The sequence below is a fragment of the Cherax quadricarinatus genome, chromosome 100 (assembly GCF_038502225.1).
Source record: "Cherax quadricarinatus isolate ZL_2023a chromosome 100, ASM3850222v1, whole genome shotgun sequence".
In the NCBI taxonomy this organism is placed as follows: Eukaryota; Metazoa; Arthropoda; class Malacostraca; order Decapoda; family Parastacidae; genus Cherax; species Cherax quadricarinatus.
Window position 1 is genome coordinate 1,887,884 of NC_091391.1, and position 20,414 is coordinate 1,908,297.

At 42.6% G+C, this 20,414-nt stretch overlaps 1 protein-coding gene across 6 annotated transcripts in view; it reads right to left on the reverse strand.

Moving 5' to 3' along the window:
- The window catches only part of LOC128704671 (ribitol-5-phosphate transferase FKTN), a 40,267-nt gene extending 21,118 nt beyond the window's left edge, over positions 1 to 19,149 (reverse strand). The window contains exons 1-4 of one of the 6 annotated variants that reach the window (XM_070079569.1): positions 10,473 to 10,592; positions 8,676 to 9,346; positions 3,190 to 3,522; positions 2,042 to 2,180 (exon numbers count right to left, since the gene is read on the reverse strand). In XM_070079569.1, the coding sequence (XP_069935670.1) occupies positions 2,042 to 2,180; positions 3,190 to 3,513 (463 nt within the window). In that variant the 5' untranslated portion in view covers positions 3,514 to 3,522; positions 8,676 to 9,346; positions 10,473 to 10,592. Of the gene's footprint in view, positions 1 to 2,041; positions 2,181 to 3,189; positions 3,523 to 8,675; positions 9,347 to 10,472; positions 10,613 to 11,111; positions 11,219 to 14,077; positions 14,181 to 14,365; positions 14,513 to 18,995 lie in introns of those variants that run through there. The other 5 variants (XM_070079567.1, XM_070079568.1, XM_070079570.1 and 2 more) reach the window with 5 other exon arrangements.
- Positions 19,150 to 20,414: the final 1,265 nt, after the last annotated feature.

Consider the following 20,414-nt stretch of genomic DNA (forward strand, 5'->3'; position numbering starts at 1 on the left):
GTGATGAATATAGTGATGAGGGTAGTGATAAGTGTAGTGATGAGGATAGTGATGAAGGTAGTGATGAGGATAGTGATGAAGGTAGTGATAAGGGTAGTGGTGAGGATAGTGATGAGGGTAATGAGGATAGTGATGAAGATAGTGATGAGGGTAATGAGGATAGTGATGTATGGTGACATGTATGGTAGTGTTGGATGGTGACATGTATGGTAGTGTAGTATGGTGACATGTATGGTAGTGTTGTATGGTGACATGTATGATAGTGATGTATGGTAGTGTTGTATGGTAGTGTAGTAGTGATCATTAGTGATGTGTTGTGTACTAATGTGTAGTGTTGTGTACTGATGTGTAGTGGGAACCTGGGTGTCAATCACCTGGTGTGGGTTGCATTCTGGGTGTTAGTGGACTGGTGTGGGTTGCATTCTGGGTGTTAGTGGACTGGTGTGGGTCACATCCAGGGTGTTAGTGTACTGGTGTGGGTCGCATCCTGGGTGTTAGTGGACTGGTGTGGGTTGCATCCTGGGGGTTAGTGGACTAGTGTGCATCACATCCTGGGTGTTAGGTGACTGGTGTGGGTCACATCCTGGGTATTAGTGGACTGGTGTGGGTCACATCCTGGGTGTTAGTGGACTGGTGTGGGTGGCATCCTGGGTGTTAGTGGACTGGTGTGGGTGGCATCCTGGGTGTTAGTGGACTGGTGTGGGTCACATCCTGGGTGTTAGTGGACTGGTGTGGGTCACATCCTGGGTGTTAGTGGACTGGTGTGGGTCACATCCTGGGTGTTAGTGGACTGGTGTGCATCACATCCTGGGTGTTAGTGCACTGGTGTGAGTCACATCCTGGGTGTTAGTGGACTGGAGTGGGTTGCATCCTGGGACAAAAGTGACCTAATTTGCAGGAAATGCTCTGCATAACAAGGGACTTTCTATACAGTAGCATGTCATTGATGTCAACTATGGTCTGTATAAGTTGCATCGTGTACTGGCAGTAATAAAGATATTATTATTATTATTATTACTTTATCTTCCAACCTTGCCGACGGCTTCACCTTCGACACAGACTTCCTCTTTTTTTTTTTTTTTATTTATTAATTTGAACATGATACAGAGAAGTACACAGAATACAATTTTTAAAGTGCAACATGCCAAAGCCCCTTGTATGCAGCACATTATGGGCAGGCTTAAAATGAACTTAAGATTAACTAAGCAATGATATATTCAGTGGTACAAAAATGATTGTAAAACAGATAACAATTTAGTACAAATGAGTATTACAAAGACAGGTCACATGGTCATTTACTGTGTTGCTGTGTAATCAGTAGAATGGGTTATCTGTGTATCTTGTCATCCTATACCATAAGTGTCCAGAAACCAGTTTAACCTGTGTAGAGATGGCAGATCAACTCATACAGTAGTATGATGATAGTTGTGATACCTCCATGGTATACACATAAATATGTAACACAACTTCCTAGTATGTTACGTGTTTATGTGATGTGGAAGATACATCTGTGTCCTTCATTATTACCCCTTATATTGCAAGACATTGCAATGTATGATACCATAAGGGGGTCGAAATATACAGATCAATTAATCTCTTGAGTTTCTGTCTCTCTGTGAGTTATTACTGAACATATCTGAATAAATTCACTTAGTACAGTATGCCCTTATTCAAATCCCAAATCTACCTTAAGGCCAATATCATATCTTTTATGGTTAAATATGTACATGAATTATGAATATAATCGATTTTGAAGATAAAATTGGTGCTTAGATCTGAATAAAAAATTTATTCAGTATTATCTAAGAGAGCTGTATAAAGCAGTATATTAAAAAAAAAAAAACAGTTTCTGTAGTAACTTTTGAAGTGTTCATGACTCACAAAATCGTAACAATATGATAGCAAACAAACCACAGAATGGCTCAGTGACTTACACACTGTCCTAGAGTTTTGTAACTCACTCGCCATGGGTTCAAACCTCATCCATACTGTGGTTGAATTTCAGGTTATTAAATTATGACTATGTAATTGCAAACTTTACCCGAGGACTGCAGATGCAGTACGACCAGATGTAGCGGTGATCCTTGACGCATGAGGAACACGTGCGACTGCTGGCCTTCAGGGGTCTCAAAGAGTGTAACAGTGAAGCCTAGTTGAGCAAGTCGTGAGAGGAACATTGGCTGCAATAAAGCAAAAAACTTTATAGAGTACTGTACAGTATACAATTAGGGTAAACATATATAAATTACTTTATAGAAATCCCATTGTTATGCAAAGTATTTTGGGCAACCTTAAAACTAATTTATAATTACTAGACAATGAAACATATAATCCATGAGAAAAAATACTTAGTGGATATTATATTGAAAGTACAGTGGACCCCCGGTTAACGATATTTTTTCATTCCAGAAGTATGTTCAGGTGCCAGTACTGACTGAATTTGTTCCCATAAGGAATATTGTGAAGTAGATTAGTCCATTTCAGACCCCCAAACATACACGTACAAACGCACTTACATAAATACACTTACATAATTGGTCGCATTGGGAGGTGATCGTTATGCAGGGGTCCACTGTATTGAGTAATTCCATAAAAAATTCTAATTAGAGATACATGTATACGTATATTTAATTTTGGACACTATTTAAATCATGATTTAAAAATAATCACGAAAAACTAAATACTGTAGATGGGACGTGAAAACATACCCCTTTTCTACATCTACAAATCGGTAAATTTGTAAAAAACAAAATTAGGTACGGAAATCACACACAAGAACAAAATTTGTTTGCAAATGTAGATTACGTCTTGCCCAGAACACTGAACATAATATAGCATTGTTAAATGCTATATGTATATTATGCCTGTTTTCTCCTTATCTGTGCAATTATTTTTTGCATCTCTGGAGGAGGGTTCCCTGATGTTAGTCAGGGGCTCTTAATCCAAGGAATTGGACCTGTTATACCACATCTTGAACTGAGCTGATGCATTCCCCCACATGCTGTACTCACCTAATTGTGGCTGCAGGGGTCAATTCATAGCTCCTGGCCCCGCCTCTTCACTGGTCACAACTAGACGTTACTATTACCCTTATGGGTTTAGTGCTTTCCCTTACATATAATAATAAATATTTTCACAAATATTTTGTTTCAATTCTCTCCATATGACAAAAGTCGTCTACATTAGTACCTTGTCCCTTAGTTGGGCAGCAGTGACAGCAAAAGTGAGCGGACCAATAACGTGGCACAGGAAGATACACGCACCAGGGGCAGCCACATGCGAATTAGTGCTCCACGCATGAAGGATTACAGGATCGTATAGGATGGTGGTGACGGCAGCGTCTTCGCCAGCACGCAACAGCTGTCGAACATCGTCAACGTGCAGCGAGCGCTGAAAGTTGGTGTTGGGCGTCGACAGCCAGATATGAAGGTAGATTTGGTCTAACAGAATAAGACCGACCACAATGCCAACGCCCAAAAACACTTTCTTCCTCAAATTTCTAATTCCCAACATACTGGAAATCTGCAATACAAAAATTGATAATGCATATATTGAATTTTTTTTTAACACACTGGCCGTTTCCCTCCAAGGCAGCGTGACCCAGAAAAGAAGAAACACTTTCATCATCACTCAATCACTGTCTTGCCAGAGGCGTGCTAGCACTACAGTGTCAGAGTACAGGCACTGTATTTCCCACCTCCAGGGCTCAAGTCTAGCTAACCAGATTTCCCTGAATCCCTTCACTAATGTTACTTTACTCAATATACTGCACAAAACACATAAAAAACAGTTTTGTGTATTACTTTTTATTAAAACGTATGTGATAAATCACAGAAAAACAAATTTGCACATAAAGTATAAATGAGGCCTGGTCTCAGACTGAGCCTCGGGGGCGTTGACTCCCGAAACCCTCTCCAGGTAAATGTATAAGAGGCTTGTGTGAGTGTATTAGGAGTGAAAGGAGACAAGTGATTTTTAATGGATGTGTTGTTGGAGTGCGAGTCATGTAATTTGAAGACAAGATTTTATTTGGATTTTTAACCCTAGAGGGTTAGCCACCCAGGATAACCCAGGGGAGGTTTAGCCACCTATGATAACCCAGGGGAGGTTTAGCCACCTATGATAACCCAGGGGAGGATTACCCACCTAGGATAACCCAGGGGAGGGTTAGCCACCCAGGATAACCCAGGGGAGGGTTAGCCACCCAGGATAACCCAGGGGAGAGTTAGCCACCCAGAATAACCCTGTGGCCTGGCTAGCAAAGCTCTCGCTTCATATGCAGAGGGCCTACGTTCGATTCCCGGCGGGGTGGAAACATTTCGAAGCGTTTCCTTACACCTATTGTCCTGTTCAGCTAGCAGCAAGTAGGTACTTGGGTGTTAGTCGACTGGTGTGGGTTGCATCCTGGGGGACCAAGATTGAGGACCACAATGGAAATAAGACAGAGAGTCCTCGATGACACACTGACTTTCTTGCGTTATCCTGGATGGCTAACCCTTCGAGGTTAAAAACCCAAGCGAAATCTTATCATAAAGTCAGTGCATAATTGTGTTCCTCAATCTTGTCCCCAGGATGCAACCCATACAATCACCTAACACCAAGGTACCTATTGTATTGATAGGTGAACATGGACTGCAGGTATATTAAGGAAACATATCCAAATGTTTCCACCCATAATTGATAAGATAAGATTTTCTTCAGATTTTTAACCCTGGAGGGTTAGCCACCCAGGATAACCCAAGAAAGTCAGTGCGTCATCGAGGACTGTCTAACTTATTTCCATTGGGGTCCTTAATCTTGTCCCCCAGGATGCGACCCACACCAGTCGACTAACACCCAGGTACCTATTTGCTGCTAGGTGAACAGGACAACAGGTGTAAGGAAACGTGCCAAAATGTTTCCACCCACTGGGAATCGAACCCGGGCCCTCCGTGTGTGAAGCGAGAGCTTTAGCCACCAGGTCACCGGGGCATAGATCAATTATGGATACCCATAGGTTCTGTCAGTGTCACCTAGCAGTAAGTAGGTACCTGATAACACACTGGCTTTATTGGGTTATCCCGGCTGGATAACCCTCCTTACCCGGGTTATCCCGGCTGGATAACCCTCCTTACTCGGGTTATACCAGCTGGATAGCCCTCCTTACCCGGGTCATACCAGCTGGATAACCCTCCTTACCCGGGTTATACCAGCTGGATAACCCTCCTTACCCGGGTTATACCAACTGGATAACTCTCCTTATCCGGGTTATACCAGCTGGATAACCCTCCTTACCCGGGTTATACCAGCTGGATAACCCTCCTTACCCGGGTTATACCAGCTGGATAACCCTCCTTACCTGGGTTATACCAGCTGGATAACCCTCCTTACCCGGGTTATACCAGCTGGATAACCCTCCTTACCTGGGTTATACCAGCTGGATAACCCTCCTTACCCGGGTTATACCAGCTGGATAACCCTCCTTACCCAGGTTATACCAGCTGGATAACCCTCCTTACCCGGGTTATACCAGCTAGATAACCCTCCTTACCCGGGTTATACCAGCTGGATAACCCTCCTTACCCGGGTTATACCAGCTGGATAACCCTCCTTACCCGGGTTATACCAGCTGGATAACCCTCCTTACCCAGGTTATACCAGCTGGATAACCCTCCTTACCAGGGTTATCCAGCTGGATAACTCTCCTTACCCAGGTTATACCAGCTGGATAACCCTCCTTACCAGGGTTATCCAGCTGGATAACTCTCCATGTTATAAATCCCCACAAAATCTTATCCTATCTTACTTGATGTCAGTGTATAACTGTGTAATGTTGAGGTACAGTCTCTGGACCCATTATGTACCTCTGTAATGTTGAGGTACAGTCCCTGGACCCATTATGTACCTCTCTAATGTTGAGGTACAGTCCCTGGACCCATTATGTACCTCTCTAATGTTGAGGTACAGTCCCTGGACCCATTATGTACCTCTGTAATGTTGAGGTACAGTCCCTGGACCCATTATGTACCTCTGTAATGTTGAGGTACAGTCCCTGGACCCATTATGTACCTCTGTAATGTTGAGGTACAGTCCCTGGACCCATTATGTACCTCTGTAATGTTGAGGTACAGTCTCTGGACCCATTATGAACCTCTGTAATGTTGGGGTTCAGTCCCTGGACCCATTATGTACCTCTGTAATGTTGAGGTACAGTCCCTGGATCCATTGTGTACCTCTGTAATGTTGAGGTACAGTCTCTGGACCCATTATGTACCTCTGTAATGTTGAGGTACAGTCTCTGGACCCATTGTGTACCTCTGTAATGTTGAGGTACAGTCCCTGGACCCATTATGTACCTCTGTAATGTTGAGGTACAGTCCCTGGATCCATTGTGTACCTCTGTAATGTTGAGGTACAGTCTCTGGGCCCATTATGTACCTCTGTAATATTGAGGTACAGTCCCTGGACCCATTATGTACCTCTGTAATGTTGAGGTACAGTCCCTGGACCCATTATGTACCTCTGTAATGTTGAGGTACAGTCCCTGGATCCATTGTGTACCTCTGTAATGTTGAGGTATAGTCCCTGGACTCATTATGTACCTCTGTAATGTTGAGGTACAGTCTCTGGACCCATTGTGTACCTCTGTAATGTTGAGGTACAGTCCCTGGACCCATTATGTACCTCTGTAATGTTGAGGTACAGTCTCTGGACCCATTATGTACCTCTGTAATGTTGAGGTACAGTCCCTAGACCCATTATGTACCTCTGTAATGTTGAGGTACAGTCCCTGGACCCATTATGTACCTCTGTAATGTTGAGATACAGTCCCTGGACCCATGCACTCCTTGAATCACTAAAGACACCCTTCTCCTGCATTATTCTTACTAAGACCTGGCTTAAGCAGGACACAATAGATATCTACCCTCTACCAGGATACACAGCAATTCACAACTGCAGAACAAACCAAGTTGGGGGTGGTATTGCAATCTATTACTCTAACCAGTTATCTTGTATTAGCACCACTTGCTTTAGTGATGAATATGGGGAATACATTTTTGCTAATTTTACTGTAAAAAACCTTAAGACACCTATAACAATCGATGCCATTTACCGGATACCTCACACAAACATCCCAAATTTCAGTGAGAAATTAAAGTCACTAATAACAAACAGACAAATGAATAAGCACCACCTTCTCTTAGCTGGAGACTTCAACATCAACCTTGGCTTACTAGATGATCAGCCTGTAACTGATTTCATCAACAATATGAACAACACACTTCTCATACCAACAATAACTAAACCAACCAGGCTCACTGAGACAAGTGTAACCATAATAGACCACATATGGACCAATATACTAGCCCCCCTTAAATCAGGGATAATCACAGATAGCACTACAGACCACTACCCTACCTTCCTCCTGACAAACATTAGTAAACCACCACTTGAATACAACAAAGTCTCATTTAGACTCCATGACGAGGCCTCAGTAAGGAAGTTCACAGCTGACCTAGAGACTGTTGACTGGCCTACAGAATTCTCCAAGGCCAATGGTATTGATGACTGGACAGACATTTTTCTTAACAAATTACTTAGACTATACAACAAACATTGTCCTATAAAAACGAAACAGATCACAAACAAACGGCTTGGTTGCCCATGGCTAACCAGCACCATTCTGAAATCCATTGACAAGAAACACCAATATGAAAAGCAATATAGACAGGGCTTAATACACAAAGATATTCTTAAACACTATTCATCAGCTCTCACCAAAGTAATAAAGAAAGCCAAACAACTATACTACTCCAGTAGATTCACAGACACTAGAGATATAAAAAAGACCTGGAAAACACTCTCTCAGATTCTAGGGACCCACAAACTGAGAAAAACCAAGAATATTGTCCTAACTAAACCTAATGAAACACCACTACATCCCACTGACACAGCTAACAAGATAAACGACTTCTTCTCAACCATAGGATCTAATCTCGCCAGTAAAATCCCACATACCAATGCCCATGCCGGGGACTACCTAGATGGGAATTTCCCTAATTCCTTCTATCTTGCACCAACTGAGCCCACCGAAGTCACCGAGATTATAAAGTCACTTAAAAATAACTCGGGGAATCTGTCTCATGTCCCACCATTACTGTACAAGCGAGCGGCCCATGTCCTTTCGCATGCTATTTCATTACTTTTTAACAAGTCACTAGAAACTAGCACCTTCCCAAAACTACTCAAGATGGCAAGGGTTACACCAATACATAAAGGTGGTGACCCTACATTATTATTATTATAATCAAGGGGGAAGCGCTAAACCCGGAGGATTATACAGCACCTGGGGGGGATGTGGAAGGCATTCAGGCTTAATTCGGGGAGCACAGATCCAATTCCCTGAATCAAGAGCCCCTCACCAACATCAAGGAACCTTCCTTGAGGGTGGTGACCCTACAGCCTTAAACAACTACAGTGGACCCCCGCATAGCAATTTTAATCCGTGCAAGAGGGCTCATTGTTATGCGAAATGATCGGTATGCGAATGAATTTTCCCCATAAGAAATAATGGAAATCAAATTAATCCGTGCAAGACACCCAAAAGTATGAAAAAAAAAAAAATTTTACCACATGAAATGTTAATTTTAATACACACAAACTGAAAAAGGCATGCACAATTACATGACACTTACTTTTAATGAAGATCTGGTGATGATTGATGGGATGGGAGGAGGAGAGAGAGAGTGTTAGTGTTTAGAAGAGGAATCCCCTTCCATTAAGACTTGAGGTGTCGAGTCCTTTTCTGGGGTTACTTCCCTTCTTCTTTTAATGCCACTAGGACCAGCTTCAGAGTCACTGGACTTCTGTCGCACAACATATCTGTCCATAGATACCTGTACCTCTCGTTCCTTTATGACTTTCCTAAAGTGGTTCACAACATTGTCACTGTACAGGTTGCCAAAACGGCTTGCAGTAGCTGTGTCAGGGTGATTATCATCAAAAAAGGTTTGCACTTTATGCCACTTTGCACACATTTCCTTAATCTTAGAAGTAGACAACTTCCTCAATTTCTCTCTCCCCTCCTCCAGAGCAGTTTCCTCAGGTCTGGCCTCTTGCTGTTGAAGATGATCAAGCAGCTCAGTGGATATTTCTTCACTGTCCTCCTCCACCAGCTCTTCCACATCCTCCCCACTAACCTCCAACCCCAAGGACTTCCCCAATGCCACAATGGATTCCACAACTGGCATAGGATTCTCAGGGTTAGCCTGAAACCCTTCACAATCCCTTTTGTCTACACATTCTGGCCACAGTTTTTTCCAAGCAGAGTTCAAGGTCCTCTTAGTCACTTCCTCCCAAGCCTTACCTATAATGTTTACACAATTAAGGATGGTAAAATGATCTCTCCAAAACTCTCTTAGAGTCAGTTGAGTTTCTGAGGTCACTACAAAGCACCTTTCAAACATAGCTTTTGTGTACAGTTTCTTGAAGTTGGAAATAACCTGCTGGTCCATGGGCTGCAGGAGAGGAGTGGTATTAGGAGGCAAAAACTTCACCTTAATGAAGCTCATGTCCCCAGAAAGTCGCTCTGCCAAGTCTGAAGGATGACTAGGAGCATTGTCTAACACCAGGAGGCACTTAAGGTCTAATTTATTTTCAGTTAGGTAATTTTTCACAGTAGGGGCAAATGCATGGTGTAACCAGTCATAGAAAAAGTCCCTAGTGACCCATGTCTTACTGTTTGCCCTCCACAGCACACATAAATTAGCCTTGAGGATATTCTTTTCCCTGAACACTCTGGGAGTTTCAGAGTGATACACTAATAAAGGCTTCACTTTGCAATCACCACTAGCATTAGCACACATCAACAGAGTAAGCCTGTCTTTCATAGGCTTATGTCCTGGGAGTGCCTTTTCCTCCTGAGTAATGTAGGTCCTGCTTGGCATTTTCTTCCAAAACAGGCCTGTTTCATCACAATTAAATACTTGTTCAGGTTTCAGTCCTTCACTTTCTATGTACTCCTTGAATTCCTGCACATATTTTTCAGCTGCTTTTTGGTCCAAACTGGCAGCCTCACCATGCCTTATCACACTATGTATGCCACTACGCTTCTTAAATCTCTCAAACCAACCTTTGCTGGCCTTAAATTCACTCACATCATCACTAGTTGCAGGCCTTTTTTTAATTAAATCCTGATGCAACTTCCTAGCCTTTTCACATATGATCACTTGAGAGATGCTATCTCCTGCTAGCTGTTTTTCATTTATCCACACCAATAACAGTCTCTCAACATCTTCCATCACTTGCGATCTTTGTTTCGAAAACACAGTTAAACCTTTGGCAAGAACAGCTTCCTTGATTGCCTTTCTGGTGCCCACAATAGTAGCGATGGTTGATTGGGGTTTATTATACAACCTGGCCAGGTCAGTGATACGCACTCCACTTTCATACTTATCAATGATCTCTTTCTTCATCTCTATAGTAATTCTCACCCTTATTGGTGTAGGGTTGGCACTAGAAGCTTTCTTGGGGCCCATGGTCACTTATTTTCCAGATAAAGCACCGAAAACAATGTAATAATACGAAATGTTCCGATTGTATGTTTGGATGTTACCGCGGAGGCTGGCTGGTAAACAATGCCATCGGCGGCACACGTGAGGCTGGCTGAGGCCGCACATTGGACGCGTCTCAGACGAACAGCGGTGAGCGGGTTTTTGAGCGGTATGCGAGGCAAAATTTTTGCGATTAAAGTGAGCGGTATGCGGATTAAACGTTATGGGATGCCAACGGTATGCGGGGGTCCACTGTATAGGCCAATATCAAACTTACCATTGCTATCCAAAATCTTTGAGAAACTCGTGCACAGGAGACTATATTCATTTATAACAGCACAAAACATACTCAACCCCTGCCAATTTGGATTCTAATGATGCAATCATAAAAATGCTAGATCTGCTTTACACAGCATTGGAAAATAAGGAATATCCACTAGGAATTTTTATTGACCTAAGAAAAGCTTTTGACACAGTAGACCACGACATCCTAGTCCACAAACTTGATCATTACGGTATAAGAGGCCATGCGCTTGCTTATTTCAAATCTTACATTACTAATAGGTATCAGTATGTCACCATTAAAGACAGCATCAGCAACACGGCCACTTGATACAGGAGTTCCGCAGGGAAGTGTCCTTGGTCCCCTGCTCTTCCTCATATACATCAATGACTCCCAAACGTATCTCAACACCTGAAACCCATCCTCATATACATCAATGATCTCCCAAACATATCCCAACACCTGAAACCCATCCTCATATACATCAATGATCTTCCAAACATATCCCAACACCTGAAACCCATCCTCATATACATCAATGATCTCCCAAACATATCCCAACACCTGAAACCCATCCTCATATACATCAATGATCTCCCAAACGTATCTCAACACCTGAAACCCATCCTCATATACATCAATGATCTTCCAAACATATCCCAACACCTGAAACCCATCCTCATATACATCAATGATCTTCCAAACATATCCCAACACCTGAAACCCATCCTCATATACATCAATGATCTTCCAAACATATCCCAACACCTGAAACCCATCCTCATATACATCAATGATCTCCCAAACATATCCCAACACCTGAAACCCATCCTCATATACATCAATGATCTTCCAAACATATCCCAACACCTGAAACCCATCCTCATATACATCAATGATCTTCCAAACATATCCCAACACCTGAAACCCATCCTCATATACATCAATGATCTCCCAAACATATCCCAACACCTGAAACCCATCCTCATATACATCAATGATCTTCCAAACATAACCCAACACCTGAAACCCATCCTCATATACATCAATGATCTTCCAAACATATCCTAACACCTGAAACCCATCCTCATATACATCAATGACCTTCCAAACATATCCCAACACCTGAAACCCATCCTCATATACATCAATGATCTTCCAAACATATACTAACACCTGAAACCCATCCTCATATACATCAATGATCTTCCAAACATATCCCAACACCTGAAACCCATCCTCATATACATCAATGATCTTCCAAACATATCCCAACACCTGAAACCCATCCTCATATACATCAATGATCTTCCAAACATATCCCAACACCTGAAACCCATCCTCATATACATCAATGATCTCCCAAACGTATCCCAACACCTGAAACCCATCCTCATATACATCAATGATCTCCCAAACGTATCCCAACACCTGAAACCCATCCTCATATACATCAATGATCTTCCAAACATATCCCAACACCTGAAACCCATCCTCATATACATCAATGATCTTCCAAACGTATCCCAACACCTGAAACCCATCCTCATATACATCAATGATCTTCCAAACATATCCTAACACCTGAAACCCATCCTCATATACATCAATGACCTTCCAAACATATCCCAACACCTGAAACCCATCCTCATATACATCAATGATCTTCCAAACATATACTAACACCTGAAACCCATCCTCATATACATCAATGACCTTCCAAACATATCCCAACACCTGAAACCCATCCTCATATACATCAATGACCTTCCAAACGTATCCCAACACCTGAAACCCATCCTCATATACATCAATGATCTTCCAAACGTATCCCAACACCTGAAACCCATCCTCATATACATCAATGATCTCCCAAACGTATCCCAACACCTGAAACCCATCCTCATATACATCAATGATCTCCCAAACGTATCCCAACACCTGAAACCCATCCTCATATACATCAATGATCTTCCAAACGTATCCCAACACCTGAAACCCATCCTCATATACATCAATGATCTTCCAAACGTATCCCAACACCTGAAACCCATCCTCATATACATCAATGATCTTCCAAACGTATCACAACACCTGAAACCCATCCTCATATACATCAATGACCTTCCAAACGTATCCCAACACCTGAAACCCATCCTCATATACATCAATGACCTTCCAAACATATCCCAACACCTGAAACCCATCCTCATATACATCAATGACCTTCCAAACATATCCCAACACCTGAAACCCATCCTCATATACATCAATGACCTTCCAAACATATCCCAACACCTGAAACCCATCCTCATATACATCAATGACCTTCCAAACATATCCCAACACCTGAAACCCATCCTCATATACATCAATGAACTCCCAAACATATCCCAACACCTGAAACCCATTCTCTTTGCTGACGACACGACTTATGTCATCTCTCACCCTAATCTTGCCACCCTCAACACCATTGTTAACGAGGAGCTGATTAAAATATCGACTTGGATTACAGCCAATAAACTTACGCTTAACACTGACAAAACCTACTATATTATGTTTGGTAGCAGAGCAGGAGATGCACAAATTAACGTTAAGATTGACAACACTCTAATTACCAGAAATAATGGGGGCAAATTCCTAGGCTTACACCTTGACAACAACCTGAATTTCAGCACCCATATCCAGCATATAGCCAAAAAAGTATCCAAAACGGTTGGGATCCTCTCCAAGATACGATACTACGTGCCGCAAACTGCCCTTCTCACACTATACCACTCACTTATTTATCCATACCTCACTCTGTCTGACTTTTTTGGGTTATCCTAGGTTCTCTACACATATGATGCTATGTATGATAATTCTATGTAACTGTATTTGTGTATACCTGAATAAACTTACTTGCTATTTGTGCTTGGGGATCAACTGCAGCAACACACCTAAAGCCAATAATAACCCAACAAAAAGCTGCAGTAAGAATAATCACTAAATCCCATCCCTGGCAACACACCCCCCCCCCCACTCTTCATAGATCTAAACTTACTCCCAGTTCAGTACATCCACACTTACTACTGTGCAATCTATATCTACAGGACCTTAAACTCTAATATCAACCTTGACCTAAAACACTTTCTTGATAGTTGTGACAGAACCCACAGGCATAACACCAGACACAAACATCTCTACGACATTCCCCGTGTCCGACTAAACCTTTACAAAAATTCAATGTATGTCAAAGGCCCTAAAATCTGGAATACCCTACCTGAGAACTCTAGAACTGCAGACACATTCATCACCTTCAAAACTACCATTAGAAAACATCTTATCTCCCTGATACACCCCGTCAACTAACTACACGAATACCACCTGGTGGTTCACACTTACACTCACTCACTCATTTGACCATAAACAGAAATATTAATCTCAGTCTTAAAATAATGAATCCTGTGATACTCCAATACTGAAACTATGTACTGTGCCAAAACAAAAGCATTCACATTGCTAAACTCACAAACTAGTATTTAGTCACTTAGCCATAATACCAACTTACCTCATAATTTGTAATATTTTAAAATAAAGAATTAAACTAAGTCTGCCCGAAATGCCTAGCCATGCTAGGTGTTCTAGTGGCCCCCTCTGTAATACCTAGCTATGCTAGGTGTTCTAGTGGTACACTCTGTAATACCTAGCCATGCTAGGTGTTCTAGTGGTACACTCTGTAATACCTAGCCATGCTAGGTGTTCTAGTGGCGCCCTCTGTAATACCTAGCCATGCTAGGTGTTCTAGTGGTACACTGTAATACCTAGCCATGCTAGGTGTTCTAGTGGTACACTCTGTAATACCTAGCCATGCTAGGTGTTCTAGTGGTACACTCTGTAATACCTAGCTATGCTAGGTGTTCTAGTGGCACCCTCTGTAATACCTAGCCATGCTAGGTGTTCTAGTGGCGCCCTCTGTAATACCTAGCTATGCTAGGTGTTCTAGTGGTACACTGTAATACCTAGCCATGCTAGGTGTTCTAGTGGTACACTCTGTAATACCTAGCTATGCTAGGTGTTCTAGTGGTACACTCTGTAATTCCTAGCCATGCTAGGTGTTCTAGTGGTACACTCTGTAATACCTAGCCATGCTAGGTGTTCTAGTGGTACACTCTGTAATACCAAGCTATGCTAGGTGTTCTAGTGGTACACTCTGTAATACCTAGCCATGCTAGGTGTTCTAGTGGTACACTGTAATACCTAGCCATGCTAGGTGTTCTAGTGGTACATTCTATAATACCTAGCTATGCTAGGTGTTCTAGTGGTACACTCTGTAATACCTAGCCATGCTAGGTGTTCTAGTGGTACACTCTGTAATACCTAGCCATGCTAGGTGTTCTAGTGGAACACTCTGTAATACCTAGCCATGCTAGGTGTTCTAGTGGTACACTCTGTAATACCTAGCCATGCTAGGTGTTCTAGTGGTAGACTCTGTAATACCTAGCCATGCTAGGTGTTCTATTGGTACACTCTGTAATACCTAGCCATGCTAGGTGTTCTAGTGGAACACTCTGTAATACCTAGCCATGCTAGGTGTTCTAGTGGAACACTCTGTAATTATTTTACTACATGTAAACCACACAATAACCAAATTCTGTAAACTCAGTATTGTAATCCTTATAGAGAATAAACTTTGAATTTGAATTATGTACCTCTGTAATGTTGAGGTACAGTCCCTGGACCCATTATGTACCCCTGGTTGTCTTCAGGACCCCTGGTTGTCTTCAAGACCCCTGGTTGTCTTCAAGACCCCTGCTTGTCTTCAAGATCCCAGGTTGTCTTCAAGATCCCTGGTTGTCTTCAAGATCCCTGGTTGTCTTCAAGACCCCTGGTTGTCTTCAAGACCCCTGGTTGTCTTCAAGATCCCTGGTTGTCTTCAAGACCCCTGGTTGTCTTCAAGACCCCTGGTTGTCTTCAAGATCCCTGGTTGTCTTCAAGACCCCTGGTTGTCTTCAAGACCCCTGCTTGTCTTCAAGATCCCAGGTTGTCTTCAAGATCCCTGGTTGTCTTCAAGATCCCTGGTTGTCTTCAAGACCCCTGGTTGTCATCAAGACCCCTGGTTGTCTTCAAGATCCCTGGTTGTCTTCAAGACCCCTGGTTGTCTTCAAGACCCCTGGTTGTCTTCAAGACCCCTGGTTGTCTTCAAGATCCCTGGTTGTCTTCAAGACCCCTGGTTGTCTTCAAGACCCCTGGTTGTCTTCAAGACCTCTGGTTGTCTTCAAGACCCCTGGTTGTCTTCAAGACCCCTGGTTGTCTTCAAGACCCCTGGTTGTCTTCAAGACCCCTGGTTGTCTTCAAGATCCCTGGTTGTCTTCAAGATCCCTGGTTGTCTTCAAGACCCCTGGTTGTCTTCAAGACCCCTGGTTGTCTTCAAGACCCCTGATTGTCTTCAAGACCCCTGGTTGTCTTCAAGACCCCTGATTGTCTTCAAGACCCCTGGTTGTCTTCAAGACCCCTGGTTGTCTTCAAGACCCCTGATTGTCTTCAAGACCCCTGGCTGTCTTCAAGACCCCTGGTTATCTTCAAGACCCCTGGTTGTCTTCAAGACCCCTGATTGTCTTCAAGATCCCTGGTTGTCTTCAAGACCCCTGATTGTCTTCAAGACCTCTGGTTGTCTTCAAGACCCATGGTTGTCTTCAAGACCCCTGATTGTCTTCAAGACCCTTGGTTGTCTTCAAGATCCCTGGTTGTCTTCAAGACCCCTGGTTGTCTTCAAGACCTCTGGTTATCTTCAAGACCCCTGGTTGTCTTCAAGACCCCTGGTTGTCTTCAAGACCCCTGGTTGTCTTCAAGACCTCTGGTTGTCTTCAAGACCCCTGGTTGTCTTCAAGACCCCTGATTGTCTTCAAGACCCCTGGTTGTCTTCAAGATCCCTGGTTGTCTTCAAGACCCCTGGTTATCTTCAAGACCCCTGGTTGTCTGCAAGACCCCTGGTTGTCTTCAAGACCCCTGGCTGTCTTCAAGACCCCTGGCTGTCATCAAGACCCCTGGTTGTCTTCAAGACCCCTGGTTGTCTTCAAGACCCCTGGTTGTCTTCAAGACCCCTGGTTATCTTCAAGACCCCTGGTTGTCTTCAAGACCCCTGGTTGTCATCAAGACCCCTGGTTGTCTTCAAGACCCCTGGTTGTCTTCAAGACCCCTGGTTATCTTCAAGACCCCTGGTTGTCTTCAAGACCCCTGGTTGTCATCAAGACCCCTGGTTGTCTTCAAGATCCCTGGTTGTCTTCAAGACCCCTGGTTGTCTTCAAGACCCCTGGTTGTCTTCAAGACCCCTGGTTGTCTTCAAGACCCCTGGTTGTCTTCAAGATCCCTGGTTGTCTTCAAGACCCCTGGTTGTCTTCAAGACCCCTGGTTGTCTTCAAGACCCCTGGTTGTCTTCAAGACCCCTGATTGTCTTCAAGACCCCTGGTTGTCTTCAAGACCCCTGGTTGTCTTCAAGACCCCTGGTTGTCTTCAAGACCCCTGGTTGTCTTCAAGACCCCTGGTTGTCTTCAAGACCCCTGGTTGTCTTCAAGACCCCTGGTTGTCTTCAAGACCCCTGGTTGTCCTCAAGACTCCCTGGTTGTCTTCAAGACCCCTGGTTGTCTTCAAGACCCCTGGTTGTCTTCAAGACTCCTGGTTGTCTTCAAGACCCCTGGTTGTCTTCAAGACCCCTGGTTGTCTTCAAGACTCCTGGTTGTCTTCAAGACCCCTGGTTGTCTTCAAGACCCCTGGTTGTCTTCAAGACCCCTGGTTGTCTTCAAGACCCCTGGTTGTCTTCAAGACTCCTGGTTGTCTTCAAGACCCCTGGTTGTCTTCAAGACCCCTGGTTGTCTTCAAGACTCCTGGTTGTCTTCAAGACCCCTGGTTGTCTTCAAGACCCCTGGTTGTCTTCAAGACCCCTGGTTGTCTTCAAGACCCCTGGTTGTCTTCAAGACCCCTGGTTGTCTTCAAGAACCCTGGTTGTCTTCAAGACCCCTGGTTATCTTCAAGACCCCTGGTTGTCTTCAAGACCCCTGGTTGTCTTCAAGATCCCTGGTTGTCTTCAAGACCCCTGGTTGTCTTCAAGACCCCTGGTTGTCTTCAAGACCCCTGGTTGTCTTCAAGACCCCTGGTTGTCTTCAAGACTCCTGGTTGTCTTCAAGACCCCTGGTTGTCTTCAAGACCCCTGGTTGTCTTCAAGACCCCTGGTTGTCTTCAAGACCCCTGGTTGTCTTCAAGACCCCTGGCTGTCTTCAAGACCCCTGGTTGTCTTCAAGATCCCTGGTTGTCTTCAAGACCCCTGGTTGTCTTCAAGACCCCTGGTTGTCTTCAAGACCCCTGGTTGTCTTCAAGGCCCCTGGCTGTCTTCAAGACCCCTGGTTGTCTTGAAGACCCCTGGTTGTCTTCAAGACCCCTGGTTGTCTTCAAGACCCCTGGTTGTCTTCAAGACCCCTGGTTGTCTTCAAGACCCCTGATTGTCTTCAAGACCCTTGGTTGTCTTCAAGACCCCTGATTGTCTTCAAGACCCCTGGTTGTCTTCAAGACCCCTGATTGTCTTCAAGACCCTTGGTTGTCTTCAAGACCCCTGGTTGTCTTCAAGACCCCTGGTTGTCTTCAAGACCCCTGATTGTCTTCAAGACCCTTGGTTGTCTTCAAGACCCCTGGTTGTCTTCAAGACCCCTGATTGTCTTCAAGACCCTTGGTTGTCTTCAAGACCCCTGATTGTCTTCAAGACCCCTGATTGTCTTCAAGACCCTTGGTTGTCTTCAAGACCCCTGGTTGTCTTCAAGACCCCTGGTTGTCTTCAAGACCCCTGGTTGTCTTCAAGACTCCTGGTTGTCTTCAAGACCCCTGGTTGTCTTCAAGACCCCTGGTTGTCTTCAAGACCCCTGGTTGTCTTCAAGACCCCTGGTTGTCTTCAAGACCCCTGGTTGTCTTCAAGACCCCTGGTTGTCTTCAAGACCCCTGATTGTCTTCAAGACCCTTGGTTGTCTTCAAGACCCCTGGTTGTCTTCAAGACCCCTGGCTGTCTTCAAGACCCCTGGTTGTCTTCAAGACCCCTGGTTGTCTTCAAGACCCCTGGTTGTCTTCAAGACCCCTGGTTGTCTTCAAGACCCCTGGTTGTCTTCAAGACCCCTGGTTGTCTTCAAGAGGGAGCTGAACAGACACAAAATCAGTACCTGACCAGCCAGGCTGTGGTTCCAACGTTGGTTGACGTGATGCCAGCAGTAACAACCTGGTTGATCAGTCCCTCATCCACCACCAGGCCTGGTCATGGACCGTGCCACGGGGGCGCTGACCCCTCAAAAGACCCCTCCAAGTATACTCTAAGTATACCTATATTAAACCCAGCAAGTATTTGTTGATAATTATTTAGAAATAATTATTAGATATAATAATATTCATAAAATTTCTCTCTGAGAGCCATATTAAATATTAATATATAAATCGTTTATACTGTAAATATAAATTTTGGATTTGTTAATATATCTTTTAAAGCAGTTGTAAAATAAATTTGTAATTGCATAATAATTGTACAATTTTACTGTTTGGTTTATTTTTAGCATAAATATAAAAATCGTTATTGTTTACATAGAGTAAATGTAAAGTGTGGATTAGGTGTTACATTTTAAAAATCTGGAAATTATCAATGTTTACATGTGATAAATGTAATTATGGATGTACTGTTAAGCCATTTAAGGTAGTTTTATTATTTTGAAATACTGTAATACTTATAGAAATTAATTTTTAGGTTACCTTTAGCAATAAATGTAAAAATTATCACTGTTTATATTTGGTAAATATGAGTGTGGATGTGGTATTAAACCATTTAAGGTAGTTTTGTAATCATTTTAAAATACAATAATTATTATGGATTTCTCTAGTCATAAGTTTAAAAGTTTATTATCAATAATTAAACCATGTTAGAATCATCATTAATTAGTTTACAAGTTAGAAATCAAATGTTTACAAGTTACAGTGGATGTGTTGTGTGTGTGGTATTAAACCTACTTTATAAGCATTTTGATGTTTTATTAAACCATTTGTTAGTTTTGTAATCATTTTAAAATATAATAATTATTATAAATCTTGTAGTTAAGTTAGTTTTATCAATAAATTTAGAAATCATCAATGTTTACAAGTTTCAAATATTACAGTGGATGTGTTGTGTGTGGTATTAAACCTGATTTATAAGCATTTTGATGTTTTATTAAACCATTTGTTAGTTTTGTAAACATTTTAAAATACAATAATTATTATGGATTTCTTAAGTTAAGTTAATTTTATCAATAAATCTAGAAATGATCAATGTTTACAAGTTACAAATATTACAGTGGATGTGTTGTGTGTGTGGTATTAAACCTACTTTATAAGCATTTTGATGTTTTATTAAACCATTTGTTAGTTTTGTAATAAATTTAAAATATAATAATTATTATAAATCTTGTAGTTAAGTTAATTTTATCAATAAATGTAGAAATCATCAATGTTTACAAGTTACAAATATTACAGTGGATGTGTTGTGTGTGTGGTATTAAACCTACTTTATAAGCATTTTGATGTTTTATTAAACCATTTGTTAGTTTTGTAATCATTTT